This window comes from Coenobita brevimanus, chromosome 71 (genome assembly GCF_032717465.1).
Source record: "Coenobita brevimanus isolate Jiangsu-jjx chromosome 71, ASM3271746v2, whole genome shotgun sequence".
Classification (NCBI taxonomy): Eukaryota; Metazoa; Arthropoda; class Malacostraca; order Decapoda; family Coenobitidae; genus Coenobita; species Coenobita brevimanus.
The window spans coordinates 33,673,634-33,699,837 of NC_137024.1; the positions used below are offsets into that span (position 1 = coordinate 33,673,634).

At 41.3% G+C, this 26,204-nt stretch overlaps 1 protein-coding gene across 1 annotated transcript in view; it reads right to left on the reverse strand.

The window, feature by feature from the left end:
• Positions 1-26,204, reverse strand: part of Asx (transcriptional regulator additional sex combs) — a 243,734-nt gene that overhangs the window by 93,204 nt on the left and 124,326 nt on the right. Inside the window, exon 5 of the mRNA XM_080277837.1 lies at positions 20,031-20,033. Within this exon, the coding sequence (XP_080133963.1) occupies positions 20,031-20,033 (3 nt within the window). The remainder of the gene's footprint in view (positions 1-20,030; positions 20,034-26,204) is intronic.

Here is a 26,204-nt window from a genome sequence, read left to right on the forward strand (position 1 = left end):
GAAACCCCAAGCATGTTCAAGGATGATGCAGGATTAAGTTGAATATTATTAAACATTAATGGGTATACCTGTGGAAGATTTTGTCGGGTTGATAGGTGTAAGAACTGAGTCTTAGATGCATTAAAGACAACCATATTATTTTTACCCCAGTCAGAGATACGAGCCAAGTCAGACATTAGGTATGCCATAGCCTCGTCCCTTGTTTCTTGAAGTAACTGTTGAGATGGGCGTTGCGGGAACTGAATGGAAAGGTGAAGGGTGGAGTCATCAGCGTATGAGTGGATAGGGTTAGATGTACAGCTTAGAAGATCATTGATGAATAAAAGGAAGAGAGTTGGTGATAGGACAAAGCCCTGAGGAACACCACTGTTGATAGATCTAGGAGAAGAACAATGGCCGTCTACAACAGCGGCTATAGAACGACCAGAAAGGAAGCTAGCGATAAAGGCACAGATAGAAGGATAGAAACCGCAGGAGGGCAGTTTGGAAATTAAAGATTTATGCCAGACTCGATCGAAAGCCTTTGAGATGTCAAGTGCAATGGCAAAGCTTCCGCCAAAGTCCCGAAAGGAGGATGACCAGGAGTCTGAAAGGAAGGTGAGAAGATCGCCAGTGGAGCGTCCCTGACGGAACCCATACTGACGATCGGAAAGAAGGTTGTGATAGGAAAGATGCCTTAAAATTTTTCTATTAAGAATTGACTCGAAAACTTTTGAAATACAGGACATTAAAGCAATTGGACGATAGTTGGAGGGTCGGGAGTGGTCACCCTTTTTTGGGACTGGCTGAATGAGAGCAAACTTCCAGCAAGAAGGAAAGGTACAAGTTGACAGACAAAGGCGAAAGAGTTTGCCTAGGCAGGGTGTAAGCACAGAAGCACAGTTCTTGAGAACAACAGGAGGGACCCCATCAGGTCCATATGCCTTGTTAGTACTGAGGCCAGTGATGGCTGAAAATGCATCAACTGAAGAAATCTTAATGTCAGCCATGAGGAAGTCAGAGGGGAGAAGTGATGGAGGAACAGCACCGGAATCGTCTAAGGTGGAATTGGAGGAGAAAGTCTGTGCGAAGAGATCTGCTTTATCAGTAGAAGAAATAGCTACAGAACCATCAGAGTAGAAAAGAGGAGGGAAAGATGATGAGGTAAAGTTGTTAGAAAGATTTTTGGCAAGGTGCCAGAAGGAGTGGGAAGAACTCGAGTTAGAGAGTTGAGAGCATTTAGTATGGATGAAATTATTTTTAGTAGAGCGAAGAACAGACTTAGCACGATTCCGGGCAGAAATGTAAAGATGATGTGATTCAGGGGTGGGATGGCTCTGGTACCTTTTGTAGGCCTTCTCCTTGTTGCGGACAGCATTAGAACAATAGAGCCATCGGTAGGAGAATGGCACAGGTACCTAATTCCAACTATGTTTGCCTTAAAAGAAATACCCAGTGACAGAACAGGTTTCTCACCTTTTGAGCTTTTGTATGGATGTGCCGTTAGGGGACCTTTGGCTATTCTTAGAGACTTATGGGAAGATAAAGAGTGTGAGTAAGGACGACAGATCATCGTTTCAATATGTGATAGAGCTGAAAGATAAACTAGCTGAATGTCCAAAGATTGCTGCTAGGAATGCTGATGTTAGTTCAGCTAGATATCAATCCTACTTTGATTTTAAATCTCCAGATAGGCAATTTAAGCCTGGAGACAAGGTCCTAGTTTTGCTGCCTGACAGTAGAAACAAACTGTTGATGTCATGGAGTGGTCCCTTCCCTGTTCTAGAGAGAAAAAGCAGAGTAAACTACAGTAATCCCTCCAATATCCGGATCAATAGAGCCATCGGTAGGTTCGGTTATTGGTTTCGTCCGGATATTGGGCCCCAGCTTATGGACTTGTACTTATGGACCCTAACTCAGAGAAACACCTATACAACTCCCTCTGGACATGCATAGCACCTATTTAAGACCCAAATCACACCAATAAGGCACATAAATGACTGAAATAAATGCAAAAGAAACATAAAATGAGGGTTTAGAAGTATGTTCATACATTAATAAACATTTTGGTACTTATGGACCCTAACCTAGCCAAACTCTGAAAAACACATTCCTACTGCACATGCATGAGGTAAGTATAGTATGGAAAAAAGTACAGTATGAAACATTCTGGTAAGTATAGTATAGAAAAAAGTACAATATGAAACATTCTGGCTACTTACAGCAAGTCCCTGGCCACCTCGATGAATAACCGCCTCCTCTCGGACTCTGACAGTAAGAACGATTTCCTGAAGCACTTGCAGTACACTCTTCCTGAAGTCTTGCACTGAACTTAGTCAATAACACACAGAAGTCCGTTCTCTTCACAGTGTTCACTTTAGTCCAAATAATGTTCCATTTTAATTTTGTGTTGCACATTAACTTTACCCAAGTTTTTTTTATTTTCCAAAGCCAAAACAAAGAAGGTTAGTTACATTAAATTTTGTTTCCACTGAGTCTTTTCTCTCATTTCGAAAGCCTTAACACAACACACCGTTTTTTTCACTGCACAGCACTCAAAATTCCCGTGTGGTCTAGTGGAGAAGTTCTTGCTGTTTATTCACTGTCAGAGTCCGAGAGTATCACTAGCAGGCGACCAAGGGGTGCATCGCTGGGTCATGGTGATGGCGTACCGACTACAGAAGACTCTGACGAAAGCCGCAAACTCACATCGAGCGGTGACTCCACTGTAGCTTATGTGCTGGGCTGTGGCTCGGAGCATGAGGGCCTGTCTTGGGGAGACAACGGAGTGGAGCCAGGGCTTGGCACAGCGGGGGTCATGGGCCTGAAAAAACTGTCAATCGTTGACTGACGCAAGGACCGACGATTCTGGCGATTGATGATGCGCTGCCGGAAAGCACGCACTTCCTCCACGAGTCCCAAGGGCCCCATCTCCCTGTCGCAGTCCGGGTGTTCCAGGTAGTCTAGGACGAACTCTAGATGTTCCCGGAGTGCGCTCAGCTTGGGGATGGCTGGAGTAGTGTCCTGCTGAGAGGAGTCCGCATCATCGTCGCCTTCGTCGTCGGAATCTTCAAGTTCGGGACTGACACCAGCAACTGAAGACGCGATCTCGATATCAGACAACGCCTGATACCCAGGATCGCCCTCGTCGTCGTCCAACCACTCACGTACATCGTCCACATCAACAACGTCGCCATGCGTACGTAGCCGTGCATGGAAGTCATCCACGTCAAAGCCCAGAAAATCGTACTCCACATCTGCTCCGAGAAGCAGACGAGACCAACCATTTTCAAGAGTTTTCACAGGGACTTCCTTCCATGCACTAGCCCAGTTGTACAGCGCAGACTTGATGTTGTAGCGGCGAAGGTTTTCCAAAGTCCGCTTGCCTCGAGTGTCACGTCCTTCCCTGCGCTCGTCCTCGTCCTCGAGAACAACCATCACCTCGTCCAGGAACTTCCGACGGTACAGGCGCTTTGTTGCCACGATCACTCCTTGGTCCATGGGTTGAATGAGAGCAGTCGTATTAGGTGGCAGAAACATGCACCTAATACGGCCATTCTCAGCAACCAAGTCCTTGTCGCACAGGTGGGCAGATGCATTGTCAAGCAGAAGGAGAGCCTTTACCTGGTTGCGAGGGATTCCCAGTGTCTTCGTCTGGTACTGGATGACCTCCTTGACGAAGTGACGGTGAAACCAGTCTTTGAAAATCACAGCTGTGAACCATGCTTTCAAAGAATGGTACCATACGACAGGAAGGACATCCATCACCCCACGAAGGCACCGAGGCTGCTTTGCATGGCCAACAACAACGGGCTTAAGCCGGTGCATGCCGTTAGCATTGGCACAACACAAAGCAGATATCCGTTCCTTAGAAAGCTTGCGGCCAGGTACACGTTTCTCTGTCTCATCGGCTAGAGTGTTCGTTGGCAGCGAGCGACAGAATAGGCCAGATTCGTCTGCGTTATAGACTTGACCGAGAGTGAGGCCCTCCCTGTCAATCAAGCCTTTCACCTTGTGCCGAAACTCGTCAACTCCATCCTCGTTAGCGTCCAATGCTTCGCCATGTGCTTTACGGTTAGTAAGGCCATGTCGCAACTTGAACGCGAAGAGCCAACCCTCAGATGCCTTGAAGTCTAGGGCGTCGTGAAGCCTTGCAAACTTCTCAGCAGCAGCCTTCAGCTCCGTTCCACGTACCATCACACCAGCTGCATGTTGCTGTCGGTACCAAATCAACGTGGATCGGTCGATTTCTGCAAACTTGGGAGTAAACATAACCTTCCTTTCCACGTTGCGTTTGCTTCTCGACGAGAAGTCAGCCGTGTACTGCATGAGTTTGTCTCGGGAACGTTTGATATCGAACAAAGTCGACCGGGCCAGGTTAAACTCGCGGAGAATGCGTGAAGAAGACCAACCCGCATCAACTTTCTCCAATATCTCCCTCTTCTTTTCCAGAGTCAACACCATTCTCTTCCTTTTCTCAGGTGGCGGGGCCATCATCACACACACTAAGAGGAGGGCCGAGAGCAGCAGGAGCCCTTGCAGCAAGTGCGCCACCACCACAAAAGCGAGCACGTGGGCAGCCATTACGAAAAGCGTAGGTCCAGTCGCGGTGAGAGACAGGTGGGAAGTGGGGAGGAAGCAGTGGCGCTCTATCGGACGTCGGAGGAATGACAAACCAAAACAATGCTCTCCCGCGGCGCGCGCGGCAAGTTCAAATTACGGACGGCCAAAAAAAATAATAATAAATAAAAAAAATAATAATAATAAAAATAATAATAATAATCGTTTTTTTTTTTTTTTTTTTTTTTTTTTTTTTTTAATCCCAGGACGATAAGGTCCGGGTAGTGGGGATGTTCGGTTATTGGGCGTCCGGATATTAGAGTGATTACTGTATTGGTCATGTCTGCTTAGCATGAAATTCAAATCCTTAAACTATTCCCTGCTCCAGCGGGGATTTGAACCTGGGTCCAGTAGGACCGCAGGCCACATCTCTACCGATTCCATTATATATAGATAGATAGATAGATAGATAGACAGATATATATCTCATCTCATCTCATCAGCCGTTTGAGTGTCCACTGCAGGACCGGCCTATCCCAACAGAAGTGGGGACGATACAGCCAATGTATCCCTACCAAGTGGCTTAGGCTGTCTGGTAGAGATTGTATGTAGGGTGAGAAGTGCTTGTAGGTGTATTGTAGTGTTGGAGTGGCTTTGGATGCGCGTGTAGTCTGTGAACCAAGTGTAATCGGCTCGCGCAAGCCGACCAGGTGCAAGCATACTTTATAGTATGCGACACTGGTTCAACCATAGCACCCCTGATGTCCGCCAGTGCAGTACGTGGCCAGAAGAACGCTCCCAAAGTTTATTACCCTGGCGGGGCGCAAACCCTCGTTCTTCACTGCACGAAAATGCACACTTTACCACTGTGCCACGGAGGCTCCTAAGTGTGTGTGTATATATATATATATATATATATATATATATATATATATATATATATATATCAACACCAGCTGCCTGGCAGCAGCTAGATGAAGGTCTCATGCGTCTGCCTGCCACGAATCACCCGCGAAATTTGAAAAATGTGCATGCAATGTGCCTTGCAATTGCAAATCATACAGCGTACGACGACGGGTCTATGGTGGCTCCTATGGACCATCATAAATGATATGATGACAGGAGGGTACGGATTAAGCTGATTTCTCAGTTCCCCATGTTCATTTTATCAACCACATGGAAATATACATGCATACGAAACATGATACCAAGTTTCCTTTTATGGAATTCCTGTATTGGGGTTGGCTAGGCACTCATGGTTTCTATGGACTGGAAGCTAAACCAAGTGCCAAAAACAGATACTGTAATTATTTATCAATGGCTGCTGGATAATGTAGGGAAGAAAGAAATCTGAGTTAGCGACACTGCGCAAGCTAAATATTGGATTGCACATTTGCGCAAATTACAAATAATAGAAAATCTATCTATCTATCTATAGCCCAACGCCCTAATCCCGCAAAGGGTGGCTGCATACATAACGCCTCCAAGTTGCTGTCACCCACCATTTGACTACCCTCCCCCCTCCCTCATATACATCTCAACTCCATCCCTCCACCTCATGCTTGGTTTACCCCTCCCTCTCCCTCCCTCCACCTCACCTACATACACCCTCTTAGTCAGTCTTGCATTCTCCATTCTCTCCACATAATAATAATAAATAAATGTAATTAAGTATGCTATTTTATTTAAATATCTCAATATTTTACAGTAATTCCCACAAATATATGCAAATGGTTTGCGCTTGCACTTTGCGACATTGCGCAAGATAAATATTTGTTAGATTGCGCACTTGTGCTTGTGCAAGGTAGTGAACTGTGCATTGCGCATTGCGCTTGCGCAAGGTCTTGCTTCGTTTGCGCTGCCCACCACTGCGTTTTGGCATGGAATCACTTAGATCTCTAAAGTAATCTAAGGAGATTTCTTTGCAACAAACATTTGCCAGTTCAGTCTTGAGGTTATCCAGATTGGGTGTCTTTTCTCTGCCATGATTTTCTTCATTTTTTCCCAGCAGTTTTCTATCGGATTTAGATCTGGACTGTTGCCAGGCCAGTTGAGGACCTCAATCCGATGATCCTGAAATCATTTTGTCACCTTTCTTGACTTGTGACATGGAGCTGAATCGTGCATGAAAAAGTCACACCCATGAATAGCAAAAAAAAGTTTAACAAATGATCTTTCAGAACTTGAATGTACCGGCCACAATTCATCATCAAGTTCTTAGGAAGAAAGTAGAGGCCTCCACTTCCCATTTCATCTGAGAAACACCCCCATACCATTACTGATTGTGGGTGCTTAACAGCTGGCACCGTGATAGCAGGGTCATATCAACTACAGGAGGCAAAGTGACGAACCTTGGCGGAATGCACCCGGAGCACTTGAAATGTGCTTTCATCGGAAAACATAACTTTTCTCCACTCATCTGATGTCCAGTGTGCATACTTCTTGGCAAACTGAATGCACTGCTTCTTCATGCAGTCAGTGAGAAGCGGTTTCTTGGCTGCAGTGCGGCTTGGCAAACCCAGTTCCTTCTGCAAGTGGTGTTGGATAGTTTGAAATGAGACGTCTTGTAACAGCTGGGGATGCATTCTCTTCAGTTCTGCTGCTGTCAGTCGAGGATTCTTGATTACTTCCCTCTTCAGAAGCATATCTGTACCTCTGGAAGTTGTCTTCTTCTTTCCACCACCGTGATTGTGCATCGGGTGGCAGGGCACGCGCTGCAGCAAGAATCTTCATGATGGTTGACTTTGACTGTCCAGTAAATTCACAAATCATGGAGGCAGGACATTATCCTGCCTCCATGCAAACGATACGGATCTTCTCATCCTTTGAGCAGTACTTTCCAGGCATGACAACTTGACTCTAGGAAAATAACAGGGCAAACAGTAATGCATATGAAAAAAGAGGAAGGTGCAAGCTCGGAGCGACGGGAACATACACTCCCATCTCGCTTCTGGGCAAGCACTGACGTGCTGAGTGTCTCACCACCTGCCGCCAACACCAGAGGAGTTGTCAGTTACTTCTTGCCCCCAAAATTCACTTGGTAGGGGTGGAAACACAAAGGAAAGACAGAGAACTCTCCCATGGCAATTCTGCGTGTAGGTCGTAAGTCAATGTGCAGTGGGTGTAGGTGGATGCGCAATGCATCCCTATGCATGAGGCCTGGGGGAGAGGGGGGGGGCAAGGTTTACAATGGAAGAGTCAAGGGGTAGGATGGAACTAGAGTGTAATGGTGTCGTGATGAGGCAATGTAAATTGAGATGGTTTGGGTGAGGCAATGTAGATTGAGATGGTTTGGGTGAGTGGAGAGGACAGGGATGATAAATGGCTGCAGAAAGCGAGAAGTGTTAACCTGTTCAGTGCCAAAGCCTTTGCTGGCTTTTGTGCCTAGACTGCCGAAGGTCTGAGGGGCAAAGTTACATAATATGCAGGACATTCCCCCCCCCCCTCCCCCATGAATAGGTACTGATGGTGCAGGGAAGAAAGCCTCTGTCCCCCCTCCTACCCATGAGAGAGAAGGAAGGGTAATGTTTTCCCATTTTCTATCAAGCAACTACGTGGAGGGCTAGCTCAGATAATTATGTGCAAATGTTCGGAAAACCGTGTCCGTATATATACAGACTCAGGAATTTAGTGTACTAGACATTTGTCCGTACATTTAGGGACTAGGAAATTTTGACACATTTGGTTTCTTCGTATATATATGAAAATGGCATGGAACGGGTTAATGTTAAGGGAAGGGTAGCAAGGGCAGACCGAAAAAGACCTGGGACGAGGTCACTGAGTGTGACCTCAGGGATAGGGGACTGAATGGGGAAGCTGCCAGAGATCGAAAAGCATGGAGAGCCACCACTAGGTAAGCAAGCTGACATAAGCAAGCATGCTCGAGCCTTCAACAACGAAAACGATCTTTGTGTTTTAAATAAGAATTACAAATGTACAACCTCCTTTCCTGACACATGCCCTTCAGTTGCTTCCCATTACCATTCTCTCTTCATAGACCAAGAGAGGTGTGTGGAGTATGGTAAGTGATGGTGCAATGGCCTTACAGTTTTCAGTTTTCTTTTCACTAATTTTGTTGTTTATCTCAATGTTCAGTTCTTGGTACCCTGTCACAGTGTCCTGTTTGTGGGATACGGGGTGTTGTGTTTAAGTCTTGAGGTGGGTCACCTCCAGTGTAAAGTTTGGGTTGTAATGTCTTACCTCATGGAATGTGGTGTTTGGCTGCATTACGTATAATGTTGCTGAACTTTATATAATGTGCATGTGAATGTTGGTCACAGACATGTTAAGTGTTCTGTTTCCTCAGTGAATTTTGTTCAGTCTGCTTTCTTGTAGTTTAGTTTGTGTAGGTGAGGCCTGATTGCTCTAGTTTGGACCCTGTTCCTACGGTGATAATGATGGAGAGAATAGATTTTATATATATATATATATATATATATATATATATATATATATATATATATATATATAACAGAACAGAGGGAGGAAAAAGAAAATGAATACAAAAAATAATCCATACACCAGATTATTGGCATCCTCCACTCATAAGAAATTTATAACAGTTGGACTTGAACAGCTGTAGGTTGAAGTTTGGGGGGAAACAACTCTGGGGAAGTGAGTTCCAAAGAGATGCAGTTTGGAGACTAAAAGATTTCTGATAGGCGGAAATTCTGCAATATGGCAGTGTGACATTCCAGTCATAAGCGTTACCAGATAGATGCCCGTGTAGCGTGGGGGAAGGCATGGAGAAGTGGCACAATGGATGCACCTTTGTCTGAGCATTTGCCATAAATGTATCTGTAAAATAATGAGAGGGAGGCAACATTCCTTCTTACCTGTAGGGGAGGTAGTTCATTTGTAACAGCAGGGTTATTCACCCTTCCAGGTCTCAAATAGGTCCCAAGGTCACGTTTGAAAGACGCATTTAAAAAAAAAAAAGTCAAGGTTTGCAAATAAAGAAAAAAATATCATATTCAGGCACAAGGAAGTAATACACATCTGCCTATAAAACATTAGAGCTCTACTCACTATACAAGTGCTGCAAAAATTATGGGAAGTTACGTAGCAAGTGGTGTGTGGTAGTGTGGTGAGTATTGCTGTCTCGGTGGGTAGGTGATTTCTTGTTGCATAGGTGACATGATTGCATTGTTTGTTTCCATGTTTTTCCATAAAAAACTGTGCACTAATATATGTACATTATATCTCACGTGATTTGTGAATGATTCTTGAGATGTTTTCTTTACAAACAACAAACTAAACAGTTACAAGATTCATATAAAACTATCACTTACTTACTAGTTATTACTGACTAATTTACTTTACTGTGCTCTTATTTTGCTTAGTGCTGTCCAAGGCTGGGGGAGGTAAGGACATGGGGGTAAGTCTATTAGCTTGCCTTTTGTGTGTACATAAGTTTATTTTATTGTTGCTAACTATATCATCCTGTGCACTTACAGGCAGCAGTAGAGATGGTGATCAAATATTTATTATTTCTTAAAATTGACGGTGTTATAAGTATAACCAGGAAATGTGAGAAACTCATGAAATATAAATCAGAAAAAAGTAAGGAGACACTAACAATCATTTATCAATGAAGAAGGCAATACTCGCTGCACACGTATGTCCGCCTGGTACCAAATAAATGCATGGTACGTGTATAAAAGGCTACAGTTTCTCTGAGGCGGTTTGAGCAAATATCTGACATAAGGGGTCCAGCTGACGGCATTGTTAAGTGAAACAACGAGAATTTCAATACTTTTGGAGACAGGAATATTAGTAGCATAGCAGGTAATACAGGAATCTGGCAATATCTGTCTACTAGTAAACTGTATATATTTGGTTTTACTAGCATTAAATGAGACAAGGTTATTTTGTCCCCATTCAGTGATCCCAGATAAGTCCTGACTTATGGAGATGGGTATACTGTACTGAGGTGTGAGTTAGAGACATTAAACTTTGTGAATGTATGTTTAAGTGTGAATGAACTGTGAAGTGCTATCATCTGCATATGAATGGATGGGATTATGGGTGACAGGTAAGAGATCATTAAAATGAATAAGGAACAGGACTGGAGACAACTGATCCTTGTGGCACGCCGGCATTAACCGAGTGGAAATTGGAATGCATGTCATCTACTTTACTCTTATCTTTAAAAAAAAGTGATGAAAAGGGGATATATGAGTAAGCCTGAAGGTGGGAGGTGTATGATAGGCCATGAAGAATGAGGAAGGATGTGTTAAATGCATGAGCAAGAAACCAAGGTATGGAAGTGAATGTGATTAGGGAACTGACAAGGGATCAAGTTGGTTGGAAGAATTATGTACAGGGAGGCACATGACAAGGGTCTGGCACTTTCTTTTTTTTTATTCTGAAAGTAAATGCACTGGCTATCCACTAGGTAAAACACAGTGCATCTCCTGAGAGCCTATTAAATGCATCCTTCATATGTAAGACAAATGCCAGTGGCAAGATAAATAGTGCTGCTTTGCACACGGTATTCCATGAAACCTTAACACTTTCAACAAGCTCTTCTTTTCCTGCTCCATTAAATTTAGTCTAGTTTTCCTAGACCTGGCCTTTGTACCAGGACGAGCTTATTTTGTTTTTATATATTCTTTTAAATTACATTTTCCCAAGCTCCCTAGTAACCTGCTCTTTCACACCTTTACTAAGAAAGTCTCTCTTCTCTCTATCAACCTCCACTTCCATTGAACATTTTTTTTTAATCCTAACACATACCTGACACCTCAATCCTCTTTTCATAATTTTTTCCTATTTCCTCTAACCAAGATATTTCTTACCCTAACTGCCTTCTTGGTTCTCTATAATACTCAATCTCTGCTATCAAATTGTTCATTGTTCCTTTGATGGGGTCACCTCCTTGCACACACAGTATTTTTTACATTATGCTGTCCCACTCTACCATCTTCCAAACCGTTCCTTGCCTCGAACAAAAATTTTGAGAAGTATAATGCATCACAATATTCCTTTTTCGGTTACTTATATCAGTAAAACTCCAATATGCAGTCACAGCAGACAATCCAAGTACAACCCAAATCTCTTGTTAACAAATGGATGAAATACAGACTACTACCAATACTGAATCTAAATATATCTGAGGTAATCCTCAATATAATAAAAATATAATGAGGATTATAAAAAAAAAAAAAAGTTTATTTATTGTATCTATCTATCTATTGCCAGATGCCATAATCCCATAAAGGGTGGCCATTTGACTTAGTTATTTGTCTTACGGGGAGGGGCACTAACCCTCCACCAACCCACTTGTTGACACGTAAGGAGCACGTATGGTTTGGTTATATGGTTACCACCCAGCATTGTAAATGGTTTCTTGGCTTACAGGAAACCATTTGGCTTGTCACTCAACGTAAAGCAACCAGTAAAGGAAAGAAAGGTAATAAGAAGTGACAGGAAAGATGAGAGAAATAGGAAGAAAGGAGGGCAGGCACAGAAAACGAATGATAAAGGCTAAGGAACAAGTAGGCAGCACTACATCAAGTGAGTGAATGATGGTCGCCACCAACTACCACTAACTAATATAAAATTATAACAATGACAACTACTGCATAAGTTTTGCTTTTACAGCGGGGAAGCACAGAATGGCTAGTCACAATCCAAGGCTGACTGGACAAAACAATCACCTCACTGCACTTGCGTACTGTTATGTACTGGCACCTCTTTTAATCCAGCCAAATTATGAGGGGACATTTGAAATTTCTGTGCCGGCCAGACTAATTTACAGGGCACCAAGAGACAGTGTTTTATAACATGTGATCACTTGCTTACACTGTACTGTGTGTGTTGGTTCTGATCCCTGTATTTTGCCTGACTCTTATCTCATTTTACTTACAGTATATCCTTGCTATGGCTTCAATGAAAAATCCAAGTGTCAATCGAGTGTCAAGCGTAAACACCAGCCTATTCCAATAGTCAAACCTACTTTAATAAGGTTAATTGGTCTGTGAAGCTACCACAATAACAAAAACTCTCAATAACCAAATAAAGGAATAAATGGGACTAAATGTTAATTGGTTTGGGACCCTCCAGTTTACACTCTTTTTTGCCTAATCCATCCACCATCCAATCCTAAGCCACCTCATGAAGAGAGTAGGAGCCCAGGGCTAGGCAAGTTGGTGCTGACATTAAAGATAGGAGTGAACAGCCTCACTCCTTCCTAAGTGGCATTATGTGCACAATAAACCCCAACCACTCTTTGGATAAAAACCTGCCCCATCTCAATCTGACTGGAGGGCCTTAATTACCCACTAAAACACCAGGTGCCATAATTTGGTTATATGGTTACCACCCAGCATAGTAAATGGTTTCCTGGTGTACAGGAAACTATTTGGCTTGTCACCCAGTGTTGAGTCACCCACAGGCAGAAGGAAGAGGAAAGACTGAAAGAAAGACAGAAGAGGTAGTGCAAGTCACCCATGGGCAGAACCCTCCAAAATAATAACCCCTAATAAGCCTGGAGGGACTGGATCAGCAATGTCTACACCAATTCTGCTACTTTCGATCATGAGCCAGATGACCACTTTCTCTCATATTTCTCCTAAGAAACTTAGTAAGGTAGAATTATCACATCAATGTATTTTGTCTGTGAATAAGAAATTCCCATATTAATCATTTCTATCAATCAATATCTGATCTTGAGAGTAGGACACTTATCAAAGTTCTTGTTCTTTAGTTAAGTTCACCCTTAAATACTATATCATCACTTCAGTTTATTTTTAATTACTACCACAGTCAAATTAAAGGTTATTTCCATTGCTGGTGTCTAATGAGACACTTTATAAGTGAGTGTGGAGTGCATAAGCTTTATTATGTTTCAGAGCTCTCTACATGTGGAGGCCTCATTGGCCGCCCATACCTTCAAGCATATTTTTGGAGGTCTCATTGGCTGCCCATATCTTCAAGCATATTTTCACTCACCTGCCTGGTCCCAGAGGTGTATTAACAGCTCTTTAGGGAAATTTAATCCAGTAAGGCATTTTTATAATGCTAAAAACAAAAGCAATAAACCAGACTCCGGTAGACCTGTTGAAAAAATTGGACCATGGAATTCCCGTGCAGAAGTTGTGTGACACAAACAGTATTGGCTAATCATATCCTTATGGCATAAAGAAACAATGGGAAAAAATGCTGAAATTCTATGCAGATGGTGATTCGAAGAAGCGAATGAACATCAGAAAAACTATGAAAGATGGTACGAGTACTGAACTGATAAAGTGATCATGGAATGGTTTCAACAGACGACGCGGCCTTTATCAAGTACAGTCGACCCTCAATTCAACGGACTACTAGGGGGGGGGGGGGGGGACGAGTGTTCATTGCTTAAAAAAGTCCGCTGCTTAAAAATAAAGTGAAAAATAGCCTAAAACTTGAAAAATAACTAAAAGAAATATAGTAGAGTCTTCATACAACAAGAGACAGGTTATGCAGAACCTCGTGCAAAATCAATTTCGTGCTAAAACGTGACCTATATTTACATTTAAAATAGGGGGTTAGGTCCTAGGAGCCCCATTATTTTTCACTGAAAATATATTTAACGATTGGTTATTACAAATATGTCTGCTGTAAGACATCCAAGATGTGTGTTTACATTACGATCTCTCCGACTTGGCACATCAGTACATTCTAACCTAACCTAACTGACTAGTTTTGCCCCCTAATACTCCCCATAAAAATTTTAACCACCAAGGATTCCCATGAAGCCTCTTGAAAGTCCTCACTACCATTCAAGCAAAAACTTCTGACCTAATCAACATGTGAATAATGGGCGCCCAGAATCATGCATATTTCGCCAAGAATCACTTTCGGCACACTCATTTAAAAAAGAAAAAAGAAAGTGCGAAACTATTTTTGAAAGTCATTAGTCATCAATAATACAGGGAAAATAAAAAACTATACTGAAGTTGTCAGCATGGAGTGATTCCAAACTTCTCACTGCTCAGATAAACACGAATGCAGTAATCGTGATTAATAAACAAGTCAGCCAAGCAATATAATTTGTATGACAGTATAGTATTCAGTAATTCACAAGAACTGAACTCACATAATCTATCTATCTATTGGCAGACGCCTCAATCCCGTTTGGGGTGGCCATAAACAAATTGCCTCCAAGTCACCCTGTCCCCCGCAATTTCACTGCCCTGCTCCCAACTCACACCCCCCTCTCTCATATACCTCTCCACCCCATCCCTCCATCTCATCCTAGGCCTCCCCCTCCCTCTTCCCCCCTCCACCTCACTCACATACACTCTCTTCGTCAGTCTTTCACCCTCCATCCTCTCCACATGGCCAAACCACCTAAGTGTGTTCCTCCTAACGTTTCCTATCACATCCACATCCACACCACAATGCTCCTTTATATCCTCATTCGTCAGCCTGTCTCTCCATGTGACTCCACAGGCTCCTCTTAAATAACTCATTTCCACAGCTCTCACTCTTGACTTGTGTCCTTCTAACAATGTCCAAGCTTCACTTCCATACGTTAGAGTTGGTATCACAATACTGTCATGTAGTAACTTTTTCACTTCCATGCTCACTTCCCTGTTTCTTATCACTGCTTTCAAAGAACCAGCAACCTTTCTTCCCTGCTGTACCCTTTCAAGCACTTCACCCTCCAAACCTCCATCCTTACTCATCACACTACCCAAGTACTTAAACGTACTCACATTTTCCAATTCCTCACCATCCAACCTCGCTGTACATTCACTGACTTCACCTCTCTCAAAGACCATCACTTTACTCTTCCCTACATTCACCTTTAGATTCCGTTTCTTACACACTCTCCCAAACTCATCCACCAAGCCTTGCAGCTCCCCTTCGTCTTCACTCAACAAAACAGTATCATCTGCAAACAACAGTACAGGGAGTTTCCAAACACTATCCTCTCTCACCAGGGCCACTCCAACATCCACTACCCTACCTTGTACCTCTTTGATTACCCCATCCATGTACAGATTGAACAACCATGGAGACATGACACATCCCTGTTTCAACCCAACCTTCAAAGAGAAAAATTCACTTAGTTCACCATCCACATGCACTGCAGCCTTCGTACCATCGTACATACTCTTCACAGCATTCAACAACTTCCCATCTACTCCATATATTTTTAACACTTTCCACAATCCTTGTCTATCCACCCTGTCATATGCTTTCTCCAAATCCATGAACTCACACAATGATCTTACCTATTTATGTCAATACGTAGTGTCCTTACATACCACATGAGCCTAATTTTCTCTAACAAAGACTATCAGTTCATAACCCAGGTCAGGCACAAATTCCCCCCCCCCCTCACACTCGTTGCAATCATGGCGAAAACATGAATTTTACTGCTTCTTCATCATTAACTTTTTTTTTTCTCAATAAAGAAACTAGCCACATCGTAAACACACCTGACTCATTTTGTCTAATTGTTTGCATGTAAGCTCCCACACGAAACGCCACTTCGTCAAACAATTTCACATTTTCCTTTGGAATTAATGCTTTTCTTGTGTTCAGAGCACTTTCAGGGTGTTTAGGCATAACTAAAGTTAGTTTGGAAGCACATGCTCAGAATTCTGAGAGGTAATGAGGAGCAAGGAAACATGCAAACAAACGCTTCTCATCACAGCGATAATACACACAACACTGAGCCAGGCAGTGGCAAGTGATATGTGACATGGGTCACGTGAGTCAGATCTGGTTGAGGAAGTCAATCAATGACCGACAAAAGCATAACACAAGAGTTGTAAACAAAAGCAGTCATCTGGAAATCCATTACCTAAACGCATCTACTTCCCACACAGTTTCTCTAGTGCAACTGAATGAAATTGCCAAGCTATTAAGTAATTAGGGAAAAATTAAATGCCCGTGTTATGTAAGATCGTTGTTTATTTTTGTCTTAAATCGTGACTCTACTATAAAATGGTATCGAAGATGAGGTGCAGCGACGCTCTCACAGACTAGTTTACCTCACAATACCCCGTTTTCTATGGACACATTATATTACAACTTGCTTCATGGTGTACTGTGGAGTAAAGTACAGCACTGTGTTACATTTACTTTTTATGTTCAACTACAGTATCATTTATTTTTGTACCTGTAAAGAAAAATGCTGTATGTAGTTAGAAATGACAAACTTTCAAATAACAGACAAATGACCAGTGTCCGGAGCGATTCTCTGCCACCAGATATTGTCTGTTACTTCTGAAATCCGTTGATTCGGGGTCCGTGGAATAGAGGGTTTACTGTAGCTTGATAACAAACCATGCTCGATTGTTCCACAAAAAACTTAAATAAGAATATGAGTGTGCCTACACTGAAGGACAGTGGTTCAGAGGTGTATTGTTGGATTACTAAATGTGATCTCCATTGGTCCCTCTTGAACTGTTGTATGCAACTTATGTCCCCTTGGTTAGTCTGCCAAAACAATTAATCTGGCATGGCTCTGGAATTAAGGGTGTTGGAAAACTGGTGTTGAACCTGTACTAGGCTGGATGGTAACCATATAACCATATGACACCTGATGGCTTAGTGGAGTAAGGCACTTCATTCAGGTGAAGGATGCATGAATTCCATCTGAGGGGTGATTGGGCTTTATTGCTTGCATAATGTCACTCAGGGGAAACTGAGGCTGATCCCTACTGCCTTACATGTTAGGGATGAGTAGCCTTCCCCCAGGTCCTTTTGCTCCTGTTGACATAGTACAATATGAAACTGAAGATGATAATGATTATGATGTATATCCTTATTATAGTTTTACTATTTTGAGAAATACCTGAGATATACAGTAAACTTTCAATTATCTGTCGGTGCATTATCTGGAATACATCATTACCCATCATGACCAAAGTCAAAATTTAATAAAATTCCTTGGAAAGCCCAAAAATAAAAATTCATGTCAGGTAATCTTCAAGGAGACATGGGACTATCTTACTTTGCAGTTTTCTTCAGTTTTTCTTTACTAAAGCCCTTTAAGGGAGTCTTTCAGTATTTTCTGAGTTTTCAAGTTTTGATGGTTATCATTTCTTTTAAAAGTGGTGAACAGGGTTAAAAAGTGATCTTTTCTTACAATCCCCAATTGTGCCAAAGACAGCATATGCCATCTTGTGATGTATCAAAGACAATTGGACACCATCACAGAGTGCCATTTTTGGCACAGTTACCCTCACCAGTGCTGATTTATCCAAACCTAGCTATATCTTCATTATTTAACCAAACGTAATTCATACTAACCTTAACTAACCTGTTTTATGTTAACCTAACAAAACTTAAACTTGCACAACTTAACCTATCCTAAGTGGGGGTGTTCACAATCCACTCACTCAATGTAATGCTGCTCTTGGGTGACTGCCCTTTCTTTTCCTTCCTTCTTCCCTTCCTTCCTCTTCTGTTCCTTCCTTCCTTCTTCCCTTCCTTCGTCTTCTGTCTTTCCTTCCTTCCTTCTTTCCTCTTCCTACTGTCCAGGTGACTCTACACTGAATTGCAAGCTGTACATCAGGAAACCATTTACTATGCTGGGTGGTAACTATACTGTATAACCATATTATGACGCCTGGTGGATTAGTGGGTAATTCAGGCACTCCACTACAACTGAGCCTGTGCAGGTTTATATCCACGGGGTGGTTGGGTTTGCAGAGAAGCGTGAGGCTGGTCACTCGCATCTTAAATGTCAGGACCAACTTGCCTAGCCTCAGGCTCCTATGCTCCTCATGGGGCAACACAGGATTAGATGATAATGATGATGATGACAGACAGATTCTCTTCACACTCGAAAATGAACCTCTACACACCTTTACAGTCACTAAACCAATTTAAAGGAAGGCCAAATTTCTAGTAGTAGGTGAGGGCACTCTTCATCCACTCACTTCAAGTAGTGCTCCTCTCAGGTGTTTGCCCTTTCCTCTCCTCCATCCTTCTTTCCTTCCATCCTCTACTGTCTTTCTTTCCATCATTCTTTCTTCGTCTTTCTACCTACGGGTGACTCCCTCTTCTGTCTATCTTTCCTTCACTCATTCCTCTTCCTTCTGCCTGTGGGTGACTCTACACTTAGTTACAAGCCAAATGGCTTCCTGTACACCAGAAAACCAGTTATTACACTGGGTGGTAACCATACAAGCAAATTTTTGCGCCTGGTGGTTTAGTGGGTAATTAAGGCGCTCCAATCAGATTGAGCCGGTGAAGGTTTATATTCAAGGGGTGGTTGCAGTTTACTGCTCACATAATGCCACTCTGGGATGAGTGAGGCTGGTCACTCTCATCTTAAATGTCAGGACCAACTTGCTTAGCCCCAGGATACCACACTCCGCATGGGGCAATGTAGGATTGGATGATGGATGGATGGATGGTAAAATTTCTATTACTATGTAAGAGGTAACCTCATGTCTCCTTGAAGAAAACTGCGTGTCATTTATCTCATCACCCGAACACAATTTCCTGGCAGCATTACTTGTAACTTAGAATACTGCTTAACCGATGACTTCATACTGTTCTCATTTCTTACCTTAATGATCATTTCTTCTGTTACTGTTTGATGTTCAATATCCAATCAGCAATACAATGGTGTAAGCTAGAGAATCAAATTCAGCATCATGAGTCTTGCCATCAAAACACTGCTTTTGATGATGCCATATTTGACACTCTCTCATATCCTGGAGTTTACCTCACTGCAGATGGCTTCATTTCTTTTTAATTTGTCACTTGTGTGTCCCTCTGTTTTGTTTTCTTCTCATGCTCAATATTAAACACATACATCCCACCTTCTCAATACATTTTATACTATTTTTCTCTTGTGAATCTCGCTGCAAAATATTTTACAATGCCTCTGTGTCATGTTGTAATTGACGGAGCTCAAGGACGTGGCAAATGTACAAAACTAACCACAAAGGATTAACAAAGCAACTGTCCTGCTACTCTGTGGTGAGTTTATTCCCCCAGAATCTTGTGTTCTATTTCTGTCATAAATGCCTCACTTCTCTCTCTCTCTCTCCCTCTTTTCTCATGCTTGGTTAGGTTTGCCGATCCTCTTTCTGTCTGCTTTGCTAACTTGCCCCGCCCTCCTAACTCTGCCTTTGGGGGCTGGGTGTAGTATGTGTGTTTGGCGTACAGTACATACAATGACATTTCTTATCTCATATATTTTTAAAGGGTCTTTTTCTGTTTAAACAGTTATACAGTACGGGTCTCCCTCATTTTACGATTGGTATGCGTTCCAAAAAAGGCAATCGTAAACCGAAATATCGTAATGCAAAATTAAGGTTTAATGGGAAAAATAGGGATGTGTTCCTGGACTCGTGTATAAGGAACCCAAGACCCATACAAGTGATCTAATATACAATAATAATGATGATATTTTATGTATTGTAGAGTTGTGCTAGTCTCCCCAGCTTTCTTAATGTTGACAGCATGCTTTATAACAGTCGATACAGTCGAGTGTGCAAGACTCATGGAATGAGCGATGGAGTTTGCCCCCTCACCTGCTTCGTGCTGCTTCACAATATTAAGCTTAGACTCCTGGGTTAAGGACGTTCTTGCTTTCTCTTCATATCACCAGCACCAGACGTTGCAGGGCGTTTACAAGACATCACGGTAGTGGCACTAGGGGTGCAAAATATGAAGAACAGAAGAAATAGTAATGTCATGGGCACTGGTGCACACAGATGCACAGAGGTTGTATGCTGAACAAGCACTCGAGTGAGACTGGCAAAAGCGCAGGAAAGTGTGTGGGTGGGGCGGGTATGCCATGCATCTCTCAGCTGATCTGCCTGTGAGTGCAGGATTTCCACATGCCCAATCGTAAAATGAACACTTGGTACTAAAGAGGAAGGATTGTAAATGCGAAATATCGTAAAACGATACAGAGTAAAACGTGGGAGACTTGTACATATATAGGGTTTAACAGAGGGTCAGACCCCTTTTTGAATGGGGGTTTGAGGGGCACTACGTCATTAATTGTCAGTAGGTAACTTTCTGGCACCCTATTGCCTGCTATATGCAGAATAATTGAGTTTACTGCATTCAGGTATAATAATAGTGTCATTTCATGCATTTCTTCACAAGAGAGGTCACGGGCTGTGAACCCTGGGACATGAGACTTGTACAGGGAGACTGCTAGAGACTGGGCAGTGTGAAAAGATGTCACTAGGTGACCAAGCCAACACATGAAAGTGCGTGCGTGCGTGTGCGTGTATGTGTTCTTACCTACAGTAATTGTACCTTTACAGGAACGAGTCAAGCTTGTAGAGTCCTGTGCATTAAACCATTTTTAACATACATATCCTTAAATTTGTGAATAGTTTTGGCACATATTACTTCACTTGGTAGTGCATTCTAATGATCAATTGCCCTATTTGGGAAACTGAATTTCCTTACGTCTTTATCATCTCTTTTTTTATGTACTTTTTTGCAGTATCCTCTTACTGATGCTTCCCCTTAGGTTATATAATCATTTATGTCTGTTTTCTCTTCCCATGGGATGCATTTATATAACATAATCATGTCTCCAGTTTTCCTTTTCTCCTGTAGTGTTGGTAGATTCAATTTTTATAATCTTTCTTTGTACCTTACATCCCTTAAGCTTGGTATCCATCTTGTAGTTGCCCTCTGTACTTTCTCATTCTTATCGGTATGTTTTTAGGGATGAGGATTCCAGACTACTGATGCATATTCCAGGGTTGGTCTGATGAATGATAGTATTATCTTTCTCAACACATCTTCATTTATATATGTGAATGCTATTCTCATATTAGCAATGTATACATATTACATACCTTCTCACTGATATGGTCATCTGGAGATAGTAGGCTATTAATAATTACTCCTAGGTCCTTCTCTCTTTCTGATATGTGTAGGATTGATCTTCCTAACTTATAATCCCAATCTGGGCTTTTCTCACTTTCCATCCATCCATCCATCATCCAATCCTACGTTGCCCCATTAGGAGCGTAGAAGCCCGGGGCTAGGCAAATACCAAATTAAATTACACGATACTTGTCTGCATTGAATTCCATTTGCCATTTACTGCTCCATTCATAAAGTTTAATTCTTCTTGCAGCTCTTTGAAAGAATCTGTGGTAGTAATTTTCCTCTGAATTTCTGCATCATTCGCAAACATAGTTAGATAGCTTCCATTTCCAATGTTACTGTCTGTGTCATTTATATATACTAAAAACATAACTGGTGCCAGCACCGAGCCCTGTGGCATTCTGCTGGTCACTTCCTTCCATGATGAGTTATTTTCCCTTACTATTGTTCTCATATAAATTTTCTAAGAAAATCCAGCACCCACCTGTACAGATTGCCTTGGATACCTCCTTGATGGTATAGTTTTCATAAAAGTCTTTGGTGTAGTACTCTGTCAAATGCTTTCTTGAAATCTAAACAGATACTGTCCACCCATCCTTCACTTTTCTGTAATGTTTCCATAACTCTATCACAGCAGCATAACAGATTTGTAACACATGATTTCCCCTTTCTAAAACCAAATTGCCTGCCTGTTATCATATTGTGTTCTTCTAGATGTCTTACCCAAATCTTCCTTATCAGCTTTTCTAGTATCTTACTTACAACACTGGTCAGTGATACTAGTCTGTAGTTCAGTGGATTTATTCCCTTTCTTGAATAGGGGAACAATGTTTGCTTTCTTCCAAACATCAGGTAGTTTACCTTGACCTAAGGATACCTTGAATGTTAAATACAATGGTCTGCTTAACTCTTCTGCATTTTCACATAGCACCCAACCTGAAATTCCATCAGGACCATTTGCTTTTCCTTTGTCTACTTTATGTAACTCTTCCTGTACTTCTTTTTCTGATATTTGTATATCTGGCAATACATGTGGGCATCCATGTTCCATATCATCTCTTTTACAATTCCTTTCTTTTGAAAAAACTGATTGGAAGTTCTAATTTAGTGCTTCGCAAATATTTTTCTCGTGTATAGATGATCCTCTTATCCATAATGGACTGTATTTCATCTTTCACTTTGGTTTTGCTTTGGATGTAGCTGTAAAAAAGCTTAGGATGATCGCCACTTTTTTTTATAATGTCCTCCTCAAACTGTCTCTGAGCCTCCCTCCTTATCTTTGTATAATCGTTTCTTGCCTGTTAATAGATGTTATATGCCCTCTCACTATTGTGTCTTCTGTATTTATTCCAGAGCAGGTCTCTTTTATCTTTTGATTTTTTACATTCGGTCTTAAACCATTTATTTATTTTCATTTCTGTTACTTTGCTGGGGGATGTAATTCTGGACTCCTACTTTATAAAGATCACAGAATTTGCTATATTTAATATTTAAATCTTGTTCCCAAAGTTCTTTTTCCCAATCTGTTTCTCAAAAGTACTTCTTCATGTCATGATAGTTGCCCTTTTTGTAATTTAGACTCTTTTCATAACTCTCATTGTTGGTAATGTCATATGCAATCCTGAAGTTACAAGTTAATACTGCATGGTCGCTTTTGCCGAAAGCGGGGTGATATATTATATTGTCAATTTCGTTTTCCTGCCTGGTAAATATAAGATCTAGTACAGATGGATCATCAACTCCTCTTTTTCTGGTGTTTTCCTTTACATGCTGTTAGGAAAAACTCCTGCCCAAGATCTAGTAGCTATTGATCCCAACAGCTTTCATGGCTTTTTACATCTTAAGTATTCCAATATATATTTGAACTGAAGTCTCCTGTTAATATAATTCCTTCAAATTTCTCTTCCATTCTATGGAACAATGTTCTTAGACTTTGAATTGTACTTTCTTAATACTCACCTCTTTCCCAAGTGTTTGTTTTGGGTGGCAAGTAAAAGTTTGCCACAATTACTTTCCCTTCAGATGTGTTAGTTTACAATGCAATCAGTTCTACTTGTGAGGGTATATCTAGTTTTATTTCTTTGACTTGTAGATTTTTCTTTGTTAAGATTATAATTCCTCCTCCCTTTCTTAAATTTCTGTCTCTTCTCCACATACTGGATTTCTCCAAGTTTAGGGTATCATTGGATATCAATGATTTTAATTTTGTTTCAGTCAGGCAAATAATGTTTGGTTCCTTTTCTCTGATGTAGTCTTTTATCTCTAATAATTTAGAAACCATTCCATCTACACTTGAGTATATCAACCTAACCACCTTGTTTACATCCTTGCCATAACTTGTCTCCTACTTTCCTCCTTTTTTTTTTCCTGCTGGTTATATACCACTTTCATACCAGCAATTACTTTGTAAAAAAAAAAGTGCTCTTCTCTTCCTCTGATCTTTCCTCATTCTTTGTTTTAGCATCCTCCCTTTTCAATTTTAGTATTCCCAATTCCTCTTGAGTTAGGCATCTTCTTATCCATACTTTTTTAAATTCCTCTTTTTACATGAGTTTATTTGCATTTTTTAGTACTGCCTCCACAGTGTTCACATTCTGGAAGGTTACTTTCAGCAGCCTTGACTTATTTCTATGATATTTACCCAACCTTTGTGTGTTCCTCTGTGTCTTTATTACAGATTTCCTCTGATACTTCTTTCAATATGCTCATTATATATCCCATCTCCTTTCCTCTCTCGAAATTTTGTTTTTTATTTCTTCCTCCTCTATAACTGTGATTACTATAGATTTATTGATATCTGCTTAATCTTTGACCAATTTGGGGTTTTTTGGTTTATATTTTTCACTTCCTATCTAATACTTTTCTCTTCGACTATTGTTTCCAAGTCTTTCCTTACTTTCACCATTTCAGTATACATAGTTTCTACATCATCTTTATAACTCTGCATCACTTCATTCACATGGATTATCTTCTCTTCCATATCACTATTTTGGTCTATCAGACTAATTGCTTCCTTGATTGTCTGTGTATCATTTCTGAACTTCTTCATAATACTCTCATGGGTAACAGCTGTACTTGCCATTTCAACAACCTTCCTTTTAAGTGAACCCACCTCAACTGAGAGCTCATCTATTGTTGTATCTTTCTTGTTTAATTCCATCACCAATTTTTCATCTTCCTCCTCCTGCATACACAACTGCTTCTTAATTTCATCCATTTCACTCTGAAATGCCCTTTCCAATCAGTTAACCCTTTCGTTTTCTCGTGTGTGTGTGTGTGTGTGTGTGTGTGTGTGTGTGTGTGTGTGTATTTACCTATTTGTATTTACCTATTTGTAGTATACAGGAATTGAGCAATGCTCGTGTTGTCCTGTCTCCATATCCACATTTATCAAGTCTACCTTTACACACATGAATGTTTTTCTCATGCACCACCTCTTTGTCTAAGTCATTCCAAATATTTAAGAATATACCTAATTGTGATATACACGGAATGTACTATGCTCGTGGGTTTCCGTCGCTGTTTCTCAATAAGTCGAATTTAACTTTAAACTCGTTTATGTTTTTAGACTGGACGATCTCTTTGTCCAGGCTATTCCATAAGTCTATACTTCTGTAAGGAAAGCTATATTTCTTGATATCCTTCAAGCAGCTTGACTTTTTCAATTTCATTCCATGTCCTCTTGTTGCTCTCTTATCCCATACAAACAGATCTTCTTTGTCAATTTTATCTACTCCCACCATGGTCCTGAACACCGCAATCATGTCTCCCCTCTTTCTCCTTTCCTCTAACGAAGGCAAATCCAGTTTTTCCAGCCTCTCTCTGTATGACAGGTCTGTCAGACTGGGGACCATCTTGGTTGCTGTTCTTTGTATTCTCTCAATCTTGTTTATATCTTTCTTTTTGTGTGGGGACCACACTACCGCTGCATATTCTAACCTGGGGCGGATCATGGCCACTATCAATTTTTTCATCATTTCCTCATCCATATAATGAAATGCTACTCTTATGTTAGTCAAGAGCTTATAAGTCTCTCCAACTATCTTGTTAATGTGCTTTTCTGGTGACAAACTATCTTGGACCAGCACTCCCAAATCTTTCTCTTCTCTCCTTTTTGTGATTAATTCATTACCCAAAAAATAATTCAGTGATGGTCTCCTGGTACTTTTACCCATTTCCAATATTTTACATTTCTTTACATTAAATTTCATTTCCCACGTCCGGCTCCAATTGTGTATCCTATCCAAATCCTCCTGCAGTATTTTACAATCCTCCTCAACCTTTATCTTCCTCAAGATCTTTACATCATCAGCAAACAGACTCGCATAACTGTTCACTCCATCTACCATATCATTTACATAAATCAGGAACATTACTGGCGCCAACACTGAGCCTTGAGGGACTCCACTTGTTACTTCCCTCCATCCAGACATCTTTTCCTTTATTACTGTCCTCATTTGTCTGTCTCTCAAAAAGTCTCTCATCCATTCCAGAAGTTTCCCCTTTAGTCCTCCTATATATTCTAGTTTCCACATTAGTCTTTTATGAGGTACCTTGTCAAAGGCCTTCTCTAAGTCTAAGTACACACAATCCACCCAACCATCTCTCTCCTGTACCACATCAATCGCTCTTGAGTAAAAGCTCAACAAGTTTGAAACACATGACCTTCCACTTCTGAATCCAAACTGACATTCAGCCAAAATATTCATCTCTTCCAGATATTTTATCCATCTGTCTTTCAGGATTCTCTCACACAATTTTGCGACCATGCTGGTTAGAGACACTGGTCTATAATTCAGGGTTCTTCCCTGTTTCCTCCCTTGTAAATTGGTACCACATTTGCCCTC